This window comes from Cetorhinus maximus, chromosome 21 (genome assembly GCF_964194155.1).
Source record: "Cetorhinus maximus chromosome 21, sCetMax3.hap1.1, whole genome shotgun sequence".
NCBI lineage: Eukaryota > Metazoa > Chordata > Chondrichthyes > Lamniformes > Cetorhinidae > Cetorhinus > Cetorhinus maximus.
In genome coordinates this window covers 75,491,896-75,510,895 of record NC_135899.1, presented here as the reverse complement: position 1 = coordinate 75,510,895, position 19,000 = coordinate 75,491,896, and the positions used below count along the sequence as shown (strand labels likewise).

Here is a 19,000-nt window from a genome sequence, read left to right as displayed (position 1 = left end):
TTATAACCAAGCATAGCCGAGATCTGGAAACTCAGCCAAGGGTTGCCAACCCTTCAGGATTGACTGGGAATCTCCAGAAAAGAATCCCCTGGTTAATGATGGTCATCATAACTGCTGAGAGCAAAATCATAAATTCTATGTATTTATTTCATTTTCTCTGAGCATGTTCATTCATTGTAAAACAGTGGAGATGGGAAAATTAAGTCAAGAGTTATCCAATTGAGTAACATACGAGACTGCCTATGTTACATGTGGTTTGGGAAGGAGGGGTCAGCTTGAGAATTGACATGTCAGGTGACCAATGGAGAGAGTGAGAGGGTGGGGAAATTGGAGGCAAGACAAGATGTGATCAAACCTCCAGGGATACATCCAACCAAAGTTGGCAATCCAAGCATAGTGGGGGCTGGGTCATTCACCCGCCACTCTATACTGAGAGTAACTGACATTTTGTTTTAGCTCCACTCTGCCAAAAGACTCTGAATCTGCTAGAGCTCATTTCAGTAATTTCAGTTGCTCTTTCTGTACCTCATTCAAGTAACCAACCTTCATTTGCCAGTCTAGACTGTGAGAGTTGGCATGTTATTCAATTGTCGAGGTGCTCACACAACCCCCTCACAACAATTATCCTGATTAGGATGTGTTATCTCACCAAATTGCCCCTTCCTAGCACTGGACCACTTAAGCTATCTATAGTTGTGTGTCAGCTGTGGCTCAGTGGCTAGGACCCTCACTTCTCAGCCAGAAGATCATTGGTACAGGTTCCAATCCTGAGGTATGAGCATATAATCTGACACTCCCACTGCAGTACTAAGGGAGTGCTGCATTGAAGGTGCCATTTTTCACATGAGATGTTAAACTGAGGTTTGTTTGCTCTCTCAGTTGGATGTAAAAGATCCCATTCCCTATTATAAAGAAGATCAGCAGTGCTCAGCCCAATGTAACAGCCCTTATTCAAGGTTGAATAGATAGATTCTTGATCTACAAGGGAGTCAAGGTTTATGGGGGGCAGCCAGGTAAGTGGAGTTGAGGCCATAATCACATCAGGCATGATTTTATCGAATGGCGGAGCAGACTCAAGCTACTCCTGCTCCTAAGTCCTATGTTCCTAAATTCCTATTAGCCAATGTCACTAAAACAGGTTACCTCATCATTGTTGCATTGTAAAAAATGGCTGCCATATTTCCTCTGTTACAACAAGGACAGTACTTCATTGGCTGTGAAGTGATTTGGGACATCCTGAGGTCATGAAATGTGCTTTGACTTATTGTTATATTACATTGATGAGACCACATGTGGAATATTATGTACACTTTTAGTCTTCGTACCTAAGGAAACGTATACCTTCCTGAGATGGAATGTGATATAGATTCACTAGACTAATTCCTTGGCATAAGAAGAATGTCCTATGAGCAGAGATTGAATAGATTAGGACTATGTTCCCTAGAGTTTGGAAGAATGAGAAGTGATCTCATTGAAATATATAAAATTCTTGAGGGGCTTGATAGGGTAGATGCTGGGTGGATATATAATACGCAAAGCACTCTGGAGCACAGTAACACCACTCTGGGTTAAGGTGTCAGTACACCACTTCATGTAATGTGTGATGACAACCCATTAATATGGCACAGTTATAGGATGTAGACCAGACTGCAGGCTAGTCTACAAAGAACCTGCTCCAGTCTACATGGGTTCTCTATGTGGAGATTGAATGTGCCTTACTTAAATCATTTGCCTGAGTTTCCCAGCGCTGACTCATCAGCATCATGAATTGAAGTGATTCAGCAGGGACTGCCTGCAGCCACTCTTTGCCATACCACAGGCAGAGTCTGAATCTTTGGATAAATTGAAAATAAAACAATTGAAGGCACCAGTAGGAACACTTAAAATTAACTTTTGTGTTTGGTCACCCATTCACCAATGTATAGACTGTAGAAACCAATCCTTCCTTAGCAAAATATATTGCTCCAATGGTTATAATCCCCTATTCAATTTCAAAAAGTTTATTCTATTAAAAAAGGAAAGGTAATTATGTGACACATATTAACATTTGAACTAATGTGTTTAAGGAAAAAATACTTTTTATTATCAGGATAGACTTCCTATTAGTCATTCAGTCAAACAATTTAAATTCTTTTAGAAATTTGTGCATAAAAGTAAAACTAAATTTTGCATTCTCATCATGTTACAAATAACATTAAAATGGTACATCAAATATTTAGACAATACATTAATGGTATTTATATAACACCTTTGTTACATGCAAAAACCTATCACAACCAATGCATTACTTATAAAATGGAGTCACTGTTTTCTTGTAAACAAGGACAGCAGCCAGTTTGTGCACAGCAAGATCCCACAAATAGCAAAAGGCCCCTTATTTTTGATGGTGCTGTTTAAAAGGTGAATTCTGTCCGGGATAAGATAACTCCTTTGGTTTTGTGGAATAATGCCACAAGATCTTTGTTCAGGCAAAGAGGGACATTGGCTTAACATCTCCTCTGAAAAGTTCACTTCCAGCTCATGTAGGCCCTTAGCACAGCACTGAAGTGTTTTTGTTTCAGATTTTGTTTTTGTTTCAGATTTCCAGCATCCGCAGTATTTTTTTTTTTTAAATTGAGGTGTCAGCCTAGATTATGAACTCAAATATTTGGACTGGGACTTGAACCTGCAGCCCCCACCAACCCGGCTCAAAAAGGAAAAGTTAAACGAAAGGCTTGCATTTATATAGCACCTTTCACAACCTCAGGACATCCCAACGCGCTTTACAACTAATGAAGCACTTGTTAAAGTGTAGCCTCTGTTGTAACATTGGAAATGTTTGTACACAGCAAGCTCCCACAAATAACAATGAGATAAGAGAAACAGAAAATGCTGGAAATAGTGTTTTTATTTCCAACCTCAGCAGTATTTTGCTTTTGTGTAGCAACGAGGTAATGACTGGATAATCTGGTTTTTAGTTATGGTTGAGGGATTAACATTGGGCAGAACACCAGAGAGAAATCACTGCCCTTCTTTGAAAGAATGCTACTTGATATAGCAGACAGGGACTCAAGTTTATCTCATCTGAAAGACATGACGACCGCCCATGCAGCAGTCCCTCAGTACTGCACTGAAACTTCAGCCCAGGTTTTGTGTTTCAGTGTCTAGCTAGGTGCTTGAATCCAAGCTTTTGATTCAGAGGATTGAGTCCAGACTGACACTGATTTCCACACTAAAGCCACAGTAACAGCCATCATTTACCACGATAAGGACGAGAAGACAAGATGTTTCTCAGACCAAAAGTTTCATTCAGGTATAGATGTTTTAAATCAGAGTAATCCCTATTATTTTGATCATTCCAATATGTACACGTAAAGTTATATTATAAAGTTGGTACCTGTTCTATGGGTAAACGCAGCCTCTCGCTGAGAGGCAGGAGTAGCTCCGATCCACAGCCGCTCGATCCCATCCCTTCACCAGGTGGTGAGAGCCGGTCGGCGATCTCCTCCCTGAATGCACCTGAAACTGATAAAAATTCTCACCTGAAACTGACACAACTCCTGGCGCGCACGGACTTGCTACCCTGCCCTAGTTTGGTCTCAGTTAACATCACCCGCTCAAACTTTCCGACTAATTGCAGCTGATCGGCGAACGTCATTGTTTCCAAAACATTGGGGGAGGTGACCTAAGTTAAGAGATCCCTTAACAAGAAACGTAACCACACACACAAAAAAAAAGATTCGGCGAAGGGTGTTTCCCCTCAGATGCACACTTTGAAGGCTGGGCTCTTGAAGTAGCTACAGAACTGGTCCCACAGCACACCCTGTTGGTTACTTATTCTTAGCACTGTGGTCAAATCCACTTGAGTATTGTGGCTAGTTTTCACTGCTTGCTTTTAAGTTCTGCAGCGACAGATCTCTCGACCGTGTGTAAATTGAGGAAAAATCCTTCCACTGAACTCCTGATATTAATTGAGTGAATTGGTGTCCAATATACAGGCCCCCAACAAATGGACACAGTAGGATTTTTTTTTCTCTTTTGCAGAAGACAGATGACAACGACTTAAATTTATGTAGCACTTCTAACATAGTAAAACATCCTAAAGCACTTCACAGGACCATTAGCAAACAAAATTTGTAATTGCGCCATTAAAAGGAGACATTAAGATAGGCAATCAAAGGCTTGTGCAAAGAGGGAGGTACTAAGGACATAGAGGCAGGGAGGTTTAGGGAAGGAATTCTAGGACCAAACCAACTGAAAGGACAGCCACCAATGCTGGAGCAATGGAAATGTGGTACACATAAGAGGTCAGAATTAGAGAAGCGAAGCGATTTCGAAGGGTTGGAGAGCGGAAGGAATTAAAGGTAGAGAGCTACAAAGATAAGCTCAACTCACACAAAGATTCAGGCCTACAGATTATAGGGACATCTATAAATACCATTTATGATTCCAACTAAACTGGGCATCGGGTCAATCTGTAAACTTTGAACATTTTTGATCACTCAAAACCTCACTGTAAAGAGATGCTCCACTTAAATACCATCCAAAAACATTTAGACAGTCTAGGAGATCTCTTGTGGAGTTGTGTGTGGGAATACTTCATTTTATAAGGAATATTATACCACAAAATATATATTATTCACAGTGCATAATTAGAAGCAAGTTCTCAAGTCAATTAGAGGTCAGAAGAAATGAGCATCAATGAAATGATTTTTGTTATTTATATATTTTCTGAAGTCTGTCTGTCTGTCATGTTCTGCCTCAGGGCAGGTTCTAATTTCAGTCATGAGATTCTTGAGGCACTTACTGGGGAAGAGTAACTGACATGGTTTCCCCTTGCTGTTTATATTATCCAACACCCCATCTGTCCTTCAGCTAGGTGGAAAAGATCCCATGGAGAAACAAGTCAGTTATCCCTAGTGGTATATACAGTGAAAGACCAGTTAATCTGTTCTTGGTGGTGTTTGCATAGATAGTATTTTCAGCATAGAAACAGGCCATTCAGCCCATTAGGTCCATGCCAATGTTTATGCTACACATGAGCCTTCTCCCACCCTACTTCTGATGAGGGGTCATCAACCTAAAATTCTGTTTCTCTCTCCACAGCTATTGCAGGTCTGTTGAGTATTTCCAGCATTCTCTATTTTTACACCCCTCCCACTTCATCTCACCATACCAGCATTCTCTTATATTCCTTTCTCCCTCATGCACTTAGCTAGCTTCCCTTTAAACGCATCTATGCCATTTGCACATTCTCACCACTCTCTGGGTAAAGAAGTTTCTCCTCAATTTCCTGTTATTAGTGACTACCTTATAGTTATGATTTCTAGTTTTGGACTCCCCCACAAGTGGAAGCATCTTCTCTACTTCAACCCTATTGAACTACTTCACAATCTTAAAGACCTCTGTCGCCCCTCACCTTTCTACAGAAAGATGCCAAGCCTCATCATTTTTTTCCTGAGAGTCATGAGCTTTCAGTTCTGGTATGATTCTTGTAAATCATTTTTGCACCTTCTCCATTGTCTCCATGTCCCTTCAGGTACCATGCCCTAAGAGTGCATTGGCTGACCATGGACTCCCACGTGTTAGTCCACAGTTATGCTTGGCAAGGTGCTGCCGTGGTTTGTCATTGCCTTCTGCAGGTTTTGGCTGACCAGACGACTCTCACTCTTACCACCTGCCATAGACATATTGAAAGGATTTACAGGCTGATAATCAACCTGTTTGGCCATGTTATGAACGCCATCAAGTCCTGAAGTGGGACTTGAACCCAGAGCTTCTGGCCCAGAGGTAGGGAGACTACCACAACATCACAAGACCTCCCCAGTGTCTATATCCTTTTGTAATATGGAGACTAGAATTATGCACAGGTTTATGGAGGAATGTTGACCAGGGCATGGGGAGAGCTGCCTGCTCTTCATCGTGTAATATCTTGAGATCTTTTATATTGCCATAAGCGGGTAAACAGATTCCTGGTTTAACATCCAATCCAAAAGATATCTTATCTTTGACAATGCAGTACTCTATCAGCACTGACTTGAAGGACTGGCTTGGATTCCATGTTCCAATCAATGCTCTCAAAAGAAATGTGTGGGGAGATGGTGGTAATGTCACTGGACTAGTAATCCAGAAGCTGAGGCTGATGCTCTAGAGAGATGGGTGTAAATCCCACCATGGCAGCTGTTGGAATTTAAATTCAATCAATAAATCTCGAATTGAAGGTTAGTCTTAGTGATGATGGCCATCAATTGTTGTAAAAACCCTTGTGGTTCACTAATGTCCTTCAGGGAAGGAAATCTGCCGTCCTTACCTGGTCTGGCCTACATGTGACTCCAGACCCACAGAATGTGGTTGACTCTTAACTGCCCCCTGAAATGGCCTAGCAAGTCACTTAATTCAAGGGCTATTATGGATGGACAACAAATGCTGGCCTTTCCAGCGACGCCAACATCCCATGAAAGAATAAAAAAAGAAAGTAAATTGAAGAGACTATTGAGCATCAAAGGCAGTAACATTAACGCTTTTTACTGCTGCAATGTTACACAACAGGGCACACTTTGACTGCACTTCATATCAACTGGTATAAAAAGCCCTCTTAGCAGACACTGGAAATAATAAGAACCACAGACCCAGATGGTTCCACTCTTTGCCCCATTCATTTAAAGGGAGTAGGGGGTGGCCATGCTTTTCTGTAGACCACTCTGCGGAGAAGATTTTAATTAGAATCTCAATTATGCTTAATAGCATGGGGAACCTAAAGAATGTGATTTTCTGGAGACAAGGATGTTCTTTGCTGTCCCCATTCAGACATTAGCTCCCTACACTGGGAACATAAACATAGCTTGAAGAATAATATTCTTTTCTCTTCCTTTCCTGATGGCAGCCACTCCTTGCTGGGGTACAGTTCCATGGATACTGAGTGCCTCTCATACAGCGTCAGACTGACCAATCTTCAATAGTGACTTTGAGCTGTGAGTGTTGGCTGGGTATTCAACCATGGGAGTAACATCACTGGCAACTATGATTCTTTCCTTTGGTCCTACACACATATTTCCCATCAGGAGTCGATGGATGGTAATCAGGAGGGCGAACCCTGGATGGTTTCCTCATCCTGTGCTCCAAGCCTGTGGTTCCCAATGCAGTTAAGGCCTACCTGAGGTGGATGGGAGTGGTGAGTGGAGGTGATGTAGTATAACGGGTTAACAGATGGGATATGCTAATGTATGATGTAGGTGATGATGTATCACTGACATGGGCCAGTCATGTGTTAGATTCTCAAAGAGTGGTTGGAACACCATGCCCAGGAGTAAATTTCCTACTCTGTAACCTGTTTAGACATAATATTAATAAATCAGTGTTAAGCAGCTACCAGAGTATGACTACAGTCTGTCTGGTAACCAAGTAACCAAGCCTAGAGTCCACAGGCAAAAAGGACCATCTCAGAACAGGCGAAATGTATTGTCCAGCCACTGAAACATTAAGTAGGATGGCATAATCATCCAGTGCAGTGTCCCTCTGGGCTGAGTTCAGAGCTTTGCTGCTTTATGTCATACTGAAAAGGAAAGGGCAGAATATTTAGTTTTAAATCATCCTTTGGGATGTAGGCATTGCTGGTCAAGCCAATATTTATGGTCCATCCCTGGTTGTCCTTGAGAAGATGGTGCTGGGCCTTCTTGAACTTCTGGAGTCCATGTGATGAAGGAACTCCCATAGTGATGTTAGCTAATGAATTCCAAGGTTTTGACCCAATGAAGATGAAGGACAGCTAATATCTGTCCAAGTCAGGATAGTGTGTGGTTTGTTGGGAGAAATTGAGGTGGTGGTGTTCACATGTGCCTGCTGCTTTTGTCCTTTGTCGATGGAGGCCGTGGGATTTGAAGGTGATGCTCAGAATTGGAATTTATGCACTACATCCTGCCGCCAGCAGGGGCCCCCAGAAAGCCTTGCAAACACAATGTGGAATACTGAAGTGGCATTTGTTACAAATTGTAAACCAAGCACAAAGAACATGTTTAAAATTTTGCTACAAATAATGAGTCAAGGAAATCTTTGCTAACTTTTCATGGCCCTTCTCCATAACTGTAGCCCTTAATCCCTGTTAGCAAGCTGTAAATTCACACTGCACTTTTTCCATAGTTTTTATATCCTTCTGCCTTTCAGATGAGATGTTAAACAGAGGGCTTCATTTGGCCTCTAAGAAACTGGTTCCAAAAGCCTTGTGCTTGAGGCAGACATAGAGGGCCGGCTTATTATATACTTAACCCCATCTGGAAAACTCACACTTGAGTGCGTGTGAATAGTGAGTGAGGATTGATTCAAGCTCAGCTTTGAGTCTTCGCATGGTGAAGTTATCTGTCTAGTGACTATCTAGTCTCCAGGAGTCTAAATAGAGTAGGGGAACACTGGGATCTAGAGGTTCAAGTGTGCAAATCACTAAAAATAGCAACACTTTTTAATGAGGCCATAAAATAAGCAAACCAAGCACTGGGGCTCATTTCTAAAGGGATAGAAAGCTTATGCTAACACGTGTAGAGCCTTGATTATAACACACATAGGACTGTGCACAATCCTCGACTCTATATTATGAAAAGGATATAGAGGCATTGGAGCAGGTGCTAAAAAGGTTCACAAGGATGATACCAGAAATGAGAGGAGAAATCATTTGAGAAAACTGAATAGGTCGGGGCTTTTTTCTTTACAGCAACAACAACTTGCATTTATATAGCACCTTTAACATGGTAAAATATCCCAAAGCACTTCACAGAAGCGTTATCCACCAACCTGAATCTGAGCCACATCAGGTGATACTAGGGCAGTTGCCAAAAACTTGACCAAGTAGGTAGGTTTTAAGGAGCATCTTAAACAAAGAGAGGAAGGTAGAGAGGCAGGGACAAATCTGTTAGAATTCTTTGAGGAGGTAACGAATAGGTTAGACAAAGGAGAGCCAATGGATGTTATCTACTTGGACTTCCAGAAGGCCTTTGACAAGGTGCCGCACAGGAGGCTGCTCAGTAAGATAAGAGCCCATGGTGTTAGAGGCAAGGTACTAGCATGGATAGAAGATTGGCTGTCTGGCAGGAGGCAGAGAGTGGGGATAAGGGAGTCCTTCTCAGGATGGCGGCCGGTGACTAGTGGAGTTCCACAGCGGTCAGTGTTGGGACCACAACTTTTCACTTTATACATTTATGATCTAGATGAAGGAACTGAGGGCATCCTGGCTAAGTTTGCAGATGATACAAAGATAGGTGGAGGGACAGGTAGTATTGAGGAGGCGGGGATGCTGCAGAAGGATTTGGACAGGTTAGGAGAATGGACAAAGAAGTGGCAGATGGAATACAACGTAGGGAAGTGTGAGGTCATGCACTTTGGTGGGAAGAATAGAGGCATAGACTATTTTCTAAATGGGGAGAGAATTCAGAAATCTGGAGTGCAAAGGGACTTGGGAGTCCTAGTCCAGGATTCTCTTAAGGTTAACTTGCAGGTTGAGTCGGTAGTTAGGAAGGCAAATGCAATGTTGGCATTTATTTCGAGAGGACTAGAATATAAAAGCAGGGATATGCTGCTGAGGCTTTATAAGGCTCTGGTCAGACCACATTTAGAATATTGTGAGCAATTTTGGGCCCCGTATCTCAGGAAGGATGTGCTGGCCCTGGAGAGGGTCCAGAGGAGGTTCACGAGAATGATCCCAAGAATGAAAGGCTTAACATATGAGGAATGTTTGAGGACTCTGGGTCTATACTCGATGGAGTTTAGAAGGATGAGGGGGGTTCTGATTGAAACTTACAGAATACTGAAAGGCCTGGATAGAGTGGACGTGGGGAAGATGTTTCCATTAGTAGGAGAGACTAGGACCCGAGGGCACAGCCTCAGAGTAAAGGGAAGACCTTTTAGAACAGAGATAAGGAGAAACTTCTTTAGCCAGAGAGTGGTGAATCTATGGAATTCATTGCCACAGAAGGCTGTGGAGGCCAGGTCATTGAGTGTATTTAAGACCGAGATAGATAGGTTCTTGATTGGTAAGGGGATCAAAGGTTATGGGGATAAGGCGGGAGAATGGGGTTGAGAAACTTATCAGCCATGATTGAATGGCAGAGCAGACTCGATGGGCCGAATGGCCTAATTTCTGCTCCTATGTCTTATGGTCTTATGGTCTTATGGAAGTTTAGGAAAGGAATTCCAGAGCTCAGGGCCTAGGCAGCTGAAGGCATGGCTGCCAATGGTGGAGCGATTAAAATCAGGGCTGCGCAAGGGGCCAAAAGAGTGCAGGTATCTCAGAGGGATGTGGGGCTAGAGGGGGTTCCAGAGATAGAGAGGGGTTAGATCTTGGAGGGCTTTGAAAACATTTATAATGTTTTAAAATCAAAGCATTACTTAACCAGGAAGGAACATAGATCAGCGAGCACAGGGGCAATGGATGAATGGGATTTTAATGGGAGTTAGGATATGGGCAGTTTGGATGAGCGGAAGATGGGAGGCCAGCCAGAACTGCATTGGAATAGTCAACTTTAGAAATACCAAAGAGTTTCAGCAGCAGATGAGCTGAAGCAGGGGAGAAATCAGGTGATGTTACCTGGATGGAAACAAATAGTCCTAATGATGCTGTGGATGTGTCGTCAGAGGCTCATCTCGAGGTCAAACACAACATCAAGTTTGCGACCAGCTTGGTTCAGCTTCAGCCAGTTGCCAGAAAGAGGGATAGAGTTGGTGGCTAGGGAAATGAGTTTGTGGTGGGGATCAAAGACAATAGCTTCAGTCTTCCCAATAGTTAGTTGGAGGAAATTTCTGCTCAACCAATACTCAATGTCAGACAAGCTGTATGGCAATTTAGAGACAGTGGCGGGATCAAGAAAGATGGAGTTGAGATAAAGCTGGGTGACATCAACAGCCCTGTGGAACCTAACATGTTTTTTGATGATGTTGCTGGGAGGCTGCATGTAGACGAGAACCAGGATGGGATCATGGATAGGTCCTTGGGTACATTAGTTATCACAGTGCAGGAATGAGACGAGAAACCATTGCAGGTAATTCCCCGGCTATGATCAGACAGATAAGAACGGAACCAGGTGAGAGGTGTCCCACCCAGCTGGACACCAGTGGAGAGGCGTTGGAGGAGGACAGTGCAGTCAGCCCTGTCAAAAGTTGCAGACAGATTGAGAAGGATGAGGAGGGAAAGTTTGCCACAGTCACATAAGGTGGCCTTTGTGATTTTGATAAGAGCCATTTCAGTTCTGCAGCAGCGATGGAAACTTGGTTGGAGGCATTTAAACCTGGAGTTGACATGGATTTGGGAGGTGACAAGTTCAAAAAGGGGTGTTAGAAATGGGGCAGTAGCTTTCAAGTACAGACGGATCAAGAGCTGTTTTTTTGAGAAAAGGGGTGATGATGGTAGATTTGAAGGTGAAGGGGACAGTACCTGAGGAGAGAGAGCCATCAAAAATATCAGCTAATATGGAGGCCAGAAAGGGAAGTTGGATGGCCAGCTGTTTAGTGGGAATAGGATCTAGAGTGTAGGAGGTTGGTCTCATGGACAAGAGACAGCATGGGGCGAGATAAGATAGAAACTAGGGAAAAATCTGAGTTCAGGGCTGGGGTGGAGGGGTGGGGAACAGAGGGAGGGGCAGAGGCAGCTGAACAGATATCTTAGTCTTCTTGGCAAAGAAGTCTATAAGCTCCTTATTGATGGAGGTGAGGATGGAGGAGGCAGGGGAGAGGGATTTAGGAAGACAGTTTACAGAAGAGAAAAGCAGTCAAGGGTTATCTTTCAATTCCAGAATGACCCTAGAATAGTGCACAGTTTCAGCAGAGCAGAGCAGAATACAACAGAAATGATAGTGTATTATGTTGTCTAAGTCAGATCTCTAGAGAAGAAACGGCTGAGGAATGACCTGGTATATTTCTTTAAAAGTATGTACAGTTTTGATTGGATAGATGTAGAAAAGATGATTCCACTTGTGGGGATCCAAAACTAGTACCATGAATATAAAATAGTCACTAATAAATCCAATAGGGAATTCAGGAGAAACCTCCATACTTAGCAAGTGGTGAGAACGTGGAATTCCCTTTCACAAGGAGCAATTGAGGCTAAAAGTGTATTATAGAATGGTAATAGGGAATAGCTAGATACGACCATGAGGGATAACAGAATAGAAGATTATATTGATTGGGCTACATGAAGGTGGCTAGAGGTTTGTGTGGAACATAAACACTAACATAGAACAGTGGGGCCGAAAGGCTTGTTTCCATGCTCTAAACTCAGTGTAACACAATGTGATAGATTTACAACAGTGACTGGGGTGAGGTGCTGGGAAAGGAACTACACCAATAGAATTGTGCCCCTAGCAAGAGGCAGGAGGGAGCAAACAGCAAAGCAAAACATTTTGAAGGGATGGGACTACATTTCTGACAGGATATACACCCTCTTTAAAACCAGGGTTATATCATTAGCTTGTTCCATGTCTGACAAGAGAAATCAACAGGCACATGTGCTGGTCAGTGGAGGGGGCTGTGCGGAGCAGGGAAAACCAAACCTTCTACCCAGTGTACGTGGTCAGGTCTGTGGCGAGTTATCTGATCTCGGGAGGGTGGTTGTAGAGGGGATATATTAGATTGAGGAGGGGAATCATCGGCCAGGGTTCCCTGATCCCTGTTCAGTGCCTCTTTCAATGAAGTATGTCTGGCGCAGGTGTGAATCCCTCCATAGATGAACAGCTGGTGGATACTCCCAATTCAGGGTCACCCATGAAGAATAGCTGCTTGCATGAGGTACCAGAGGGCAGAAAATCCCCATGGAACAGTGCCCCAGCAAGGATCAGCAGTCTCTGGCGAAAGGTACAGAAAATTAGGGCGGGGTGGGAGTACGAAGAGGTGACAAATATTGTTGCAAATGGCCCCACATCCACTCTCCATTGCTGTTTCTGCTTTCCCTTTTCTTCTCCTCTGATATCCTCATGCACATCCTTATTTTGTCTGTCCAGTGTAGGGGCATATGGATAAATGAAAGCTCCCCCGACTCTTGCTAACTGAGACCATCCAGCTCAGGCTAGTGATTTGGATCTGTGACCATTCTGGTCTGTATGATAGGTCTTCTGTTTGATACAACTGAGTGGCTCACAAGAGCACTTCAGTGGGTAGATAAGAGTCCTATGGGACAGCATACTCACCCTCCAACTCATCATGAGATTGTGTTACATCATTGATGACTTTCGACCAGTGTTTTAGTAGCTTGGGCTCCAATTGGCAGAGTTAAAAGGCTAACAAAATGCCAAAATTCTTTATGTTGTGCCATGACTATGCCAATTTCTGAAACACTTTCATTCCTCAAACATGAAAATTGATGAAGGTTTTTGAGAAGTGTCCCTTGTGCCTCTCTTAGGTTCCATTGCATCTTCACTTGCCTGCGGTACAGAAAGGGTGAAAGTATGTAAGCTTGCCTCAGTTGGAGAAAGGCAGGGAACCACTTTCATCACAATCACTCCTCTGAATCCCACCCCAGTGCATAATCTAGATTGACATTTTAGTGCTGTACTGAAGGAATGGTGCTCTGTCAGCAGAGCAGTATTGAAGGAGTGCTGCCCTGTCAGAGCAGCAATAATGAAGGAGTGCTGCCCTGTCAGAGGAGCTGTACTGAGGGACTGCTGCCCTGTCAAAGGGATACTACTGAGGAAACGCTGCCCTGTCAGAGGGGAAGGACTGAGGGAGTGCTACACTGTCGGAAGGGTATTCTGATAGACCGCTGCGGTGTCAGAGGTGTCGTTCTATGAGGAAATGCTAAGCTGAGGTTCCAGCTGCCTGTTCTCGTGACACAAGGTGGACGACGATACCAATGACAGTATATGAAGAGCAGCTGGCGCTCCTATTATCCTAACTAATGTTCCTCTTTAAAGTAATACAACAGAAATGAGTGAGCAAACTATTCATCTGATGACTCACTGTGGGCTCATGCTGTGTGCAAAATGGCTGCTATGTTTGCCTGCAACAATATAATTGACTCTTACCTACCCTCAGAAGTGTCCTTGTGAGCCACTCAGTTGTATCAAACAGAAGACCTATCATCACCTTTGGGGACAACCAAGGATGAGCAATAAATGATGGCTTTGTCAGGGATGCCCACATCTCCAGATTGAATAATAATTTAAAACTACAATAGGTACCACACATGATGAAATGCCAATCTTACCAGCACTTCAAAATAATTCATTAAATTAATTATGTTGAGGTCTTCTGATACTACGATGAGATACATTTTTAAAACCAGAATTGTTATTATTTCAAGGGGCTTCATAGACAAGTTGGACTGTCTTCAGTCAACTGCATTCCTGGAACAGCTAGGACTTGGGATACGTGGTAAATCTTCAGGGTCAGCTACTGCTGACTGTTCTAGGATTTCAGTTTGACTGAAGACTGTCCTACTTGGCAGTGGAGTTCCTTGAAGTGGTAGCAATTCTGATTTTAAGATGCATTGCACATCATCAGAAGCCCGCAAAACAACTCATAAGATGAATTACTTTGAAGCCCGAACTAAATGCGATACCTACCGTAGTATTAATTTATTATTATTCAAGCTGGGGATGTGAGCATCACTGGCAATGCCATCATTTATTGTCCTTTACATTCTTCTGTTTGTTATAAATGAGGGACTTGCTGAGCCACATTAGATGGCAGTCAAGAGTCAACCACATAGGTATGGGACTGGAGTCATACACAGACCAGGCCAGCAGGTTGCCTTCCCTGAAGGACGTTGGTGAATTGATTGGACTTTTATGATAATCCAACAACTTTCACTGATACCAGCTTTTTAATTTACAGTTTTTTAAACTACCATGCTGGGATTTGAACTGGTGTTTTCCAGGTGATTAGTCCAGATGTCTGAATTACTAATGCAGTAGTATCCACTTATCTGATCATTATCACATTTTCTGTTTGTGGGAGCTTGCTGTGCTTAAACTCTCTGCCAACTTTTCCTACACTACAACAGTAACTAGCCTTCTTTGGCTGTAAAGTGTTTTAGGATTTCATAGTAAATTAACGGAAAATCAAGAGGCAAGAGGGAGAAACAATCACGATCACTAGAGAAAAAGTATTGGGAAACTAATGGGACTAAAAGCTGACAAATCTCCTGGACATTGCTCAGTGTAGTCTATAGACTGGCAACTAGTGAGAAGGACGTAGAAGAACAAATCTGCAGGAAAATGACAGAAAGATGCAAGCATTATACAGTAGTTATAATGGGTGACTTTAATTACCTGAATGTAGACTGGGACAGTGGTAGTGTAAAGGGTGGAGAGGGGCAAAGTTTCTAAATTTTCTACAACAGTATGTGTCCAATCCAACAAGAAAAGATGCACTGTTGGACCTGGATCTTGGAAATGAGGTCGGCCAAATAGATCAAGTGTCAGTGGAGGAACATTTAGGAGACAGTGATCATTGTATTGTATGTTTTAGGATGATGATAGAAAAGGACGATAGGCAATCCAGAGTAAGAATAATTAACTGGACGAGAACCGACTTCGATGGGGCAAGAACGGAGCTGGGCCACATAGACTGGAGTGAAAGATTGGCGGGAGAAACTGTAGCTGAACAATGGTCTAATTTCAAAAAAGAATTGGTTCGGGCACAGTGAAAGAATATTCCATCGAAAGGGAAAGGTAGGGCAAACAAATCCAGAGCTCCCTGGATGAAAAAGGAGATAGAAACTAAGATTCAAAAAAGTGTGCTTATGACAGGTGTCAGATAGAAAATACAACTGAGAACCAAGAGGAATACAGAAGGTTCAGAGGGGAGGTGAAAAAGCATACTAGAGAAAGGAAGAGGGATTATGAGAAAAGACTGGCAGCCAACATAAAGGGGAATCCCAAAGTATTCTATAGGCATATAAATAGTAAAAGGGTGGTAAAAGGAGGAGCAGTGCCGATTAGGGACCTAAAAGGGAATTTACACATGGACGAAGGGGCCATGGCTGAGGTATTAAATAGAAAGGAACAGAGGGAAATGTCCCGACTCCAGAAAAACATGCAGAATCTGCTCCGGCTGCAGTCGATGGGGGTCGATGTCAAGGAGGAGCTCCAAGAGGTGAAGAGCCAGCAAGCCTCGCACTTTGCCTCGGAGGCCTCCAAGATCATCTTCCGTTCCAGAGTCCGCTCCGTGGAGCAGGATGAGACGTGCTCACGTTTCTTCTTCCAAAAGGTACACAGAGAGAGCTCTGTGATCAGCAGCCTGAAGGAAGAAGACGGCTCAGTAAAGTCATCACGGTCCGACATTTTGAGGATCAGCAAATCCTTTTATGCCGGATTGTATGACGTGAAGCCCACGGACAGCACGGCCTCCCAGTCCTTCCTGTCCTCTATCACGGAGGTCTTAGACCACAGTACGCGGGAGAGCCTGGACAAACCGCTAACTCCTGATGAACTGACTAAGGCCCTTGAGTCCTTCGGGAAGAGTAAAACTCCCGGAAGCGACGGCTTGCCGGCGGAGTTGTATTCGGCTCTGTGGGACTTGATCGGCCCAGACCTGCTAGGAGTGTACGAGAGTATGCTCCTGGCCGGTAGTATGTCAGAATCCATGAGGAAAGGCATCATCACCCTCATCTACAAGCACAAGGGGGAAAGGGAGGAAATTAGAAATTGGCGACCCATTTCACTGTTGAATATGGACTATAAGATTCTGTCCAAGGTCATCGCCAATCGGGTCAAATCCGCTCTGGAATTGGTGATTCACCCTGACCAGACCTGCTCTGTGCCAGGCAGGAAGATCTCTGACAGCCTGGCGCTGCTCAGGGATACGATTGCCTATGTACAGGACAGGGGTGTGGATACCTGCCTCATCAGCTTGGATCAGGAGAAGGCCTTTGACAGAATATCGCACACCTACATGGGGGATGTGCTCTCCAAAATGGGGTTTGGGGAGGGAATTCGAAATTGGATCCAACTGCTCTACACTAACATCAGTAGCGCAGTCTCAATCAATGGGTGGGAAACAGATAGCTTTCCGATTAAATCTGGAGTCAGGCAGGGCTGTCCTCTCTCGCCTGTTCTTTTCGTGTGTTGCATAGAACCCTTTGCCGAGTCCATCAGGAAGGATCCGGGCATAAGAGGAGTGACAATCCCAGGCAGTGGAGGCACTCAGGTAAAAGCCTCCCTGTACATGGACGACGTCGCCGTCTTCTGCTCGGATCCGCTGTCGGTGCGCAGACTGATGCACATCTGCGACCAGTTCGAACTGGCCTCGGGAGCCAAGGTAAATCGTGGGAAGAGCGAGGCCATGTTCTTTGGGAACTGGGCTGACCGATCCTTTGTCCCCTTCACTGTCAGGGCTGACGGCCTGAAGGTGCTGGGGATATGGTTCGGAGGTACCAAGGCATGCGTTAGAAACTGGAAGGAGCGAGTGGCTATGGTGAAAAGGAAACTGGGCATGTGGGAGCGACGCTCCCTCTCCATTGCGGGTAAGAACCTGGTCATCAGGTGTGAGGCACTCTCACTGTTGCTGTACGTGGCGCAGGTCTGGCCCATTCCAGACTCCTGCGCGATGGCGATCACTCGAGCCATCTTCCGCTTTATCTGGAGGTCGAAAATGGATCGTGTCCGCAGGGACGCGATGTACAAGCCTCTAGATAAAGGGGGAAAAAACGTGCCCAACATCGCCCTCATACTGATGGCCACCTTTGTGTGTGGCTGCATCAAGCGGTGCGTAGACCCTCAGTACGCAAACACCAAGTGTCACTACGTGCTGAGGTTCTACCTGTCCCCGGTGTTGCGAAGGATGGGTCTGGCCACGCTGCCGCGGAACGCTCCAAGTAGTTGTACCGTGCTGTACCACCTGTCCCTCGTGGAAAAATTTATGCAGAAAAACACCTTTGACCACAAATCCATCAGGCAGTGGTCAGCACGTAACGTCCTAGAGGCCCTGAGGGAAAAGGAGAGGGTGGACCCTGTGGGATGGTTCCCCGAGCAGACTGTCAAAGTCATTTGGCAGAATGCCTCATCGCCAGAACTTTCCAACAAGCACCAAGACGTAGCTTGGCTGGTGGTGAGAAAGACCCTCCCCGTCAGATCCTTCCTACACGCCAGGAGTCTCACCCCCTCTGCACGTTGCCCTCAAGGTGGCTGTGGTGGGGAAGAGACCGTTGTTCACCTCCTTGTGGATTGTGCCTTTGCAAAGAAAGTCTGGAGAGAGATGCAGTGGTTGCTTTCGAGGTTCATCCCGAGCAGTTCTGTGACACAGGACTCTGTGCTCTACGGGCTGTTCCCAGGGACACACACCGAGACAAACATCAACTGCAGCTGGAGGATCATCAACTCGGTGAAAGACGCTCTTTGGTCTGCCCGAAACTTGTTGGTCTTCCAGCACAAAGAGTTGTCCCCGACCGATTGTTGCGGACTGGCACAATCCAAAGTCCAGGACTACGTGCTGAGGGACACACTAAAGCTTGGGGCAGCTGCCTCAAAGGCGCAATGGGGAAGGGTCGCTGTCTAAGACCTTTCTGCCACAGCGCACCGAGAGACTGGGAACTGTTTAGAGCCCCTCGGGCTGTACAGCTCAAAATGAAAGGCTGTAAATGATTGTAATATTGTTTGTACTGATGCACCTGGTGATACATTTTGTAAAAGTTTAACCTGGATTGTACCCTTGTAATGGTGTTTTTGAAATGACTTGAAATGTGATTGAAGATATTTTATGAATAAAGTATATTTTTGCAAAAAAAAAAATTAAATGAATACTTTGCATCCGTGTTTACCAAGGAGGTAGATGCTACCCAGGCCATGGTGACAGGCCAGGAAACTGTCACTAGAATGTTCAAAATTGTTAAGGAGGAAGTGTTGGATAGACTGTAGGTATTTAAAGTTGACAAGGCACTGAGACCGGACGAGATGCATCCAAGGATATTGAAATAAGTGAGAGTAGAAATTGCAGGGGTACTGGCAATAATCTTTCAGTCTTCCCTAGACTCAGGGGGGGTGCCAGTGGTGGGCAGGATACACGAAACAATTATTTAGGATAGAATTAGTAGTCACATGGAAAAAATAAG

The 19,000-nt window shown here is 44.3% G+C and overlaps 1 protein-coding gene across 2 annotated transcripts in view; it reads right to left on the bottom strand.

Moving 5' to 3' along the window:
- The window catches only part of LOC144696006 (membrane-bound glycerophospholipid O-acyltransferase 2-like), a 67,766-nt gene extending 64,052 nt beyond the window's left edge, over positions 1 to 3,714 (bottom strand). Inside the window, exon 1 of one of the 2 annotated variants that reach the window (XM_078567170.1) lies at positions 3,377 to 3,714. In XM_078567170.1, coding sequence (XP_078423296.1) covers positions 3,377 to 3,448 — 72 coding nt within the window. In that variant the 5' untranslated portion in view covers positions 3,449 to 3,714. The remainder of the gene's footprint in view (positions 1 to 3,376) is intronic. The other variant, XM_078567171.1, reaches the window with a different exon arrangement.
- Between the last annotated feature and the right edge of the window lie 15,286 nt (positions 3,715 to 19,000).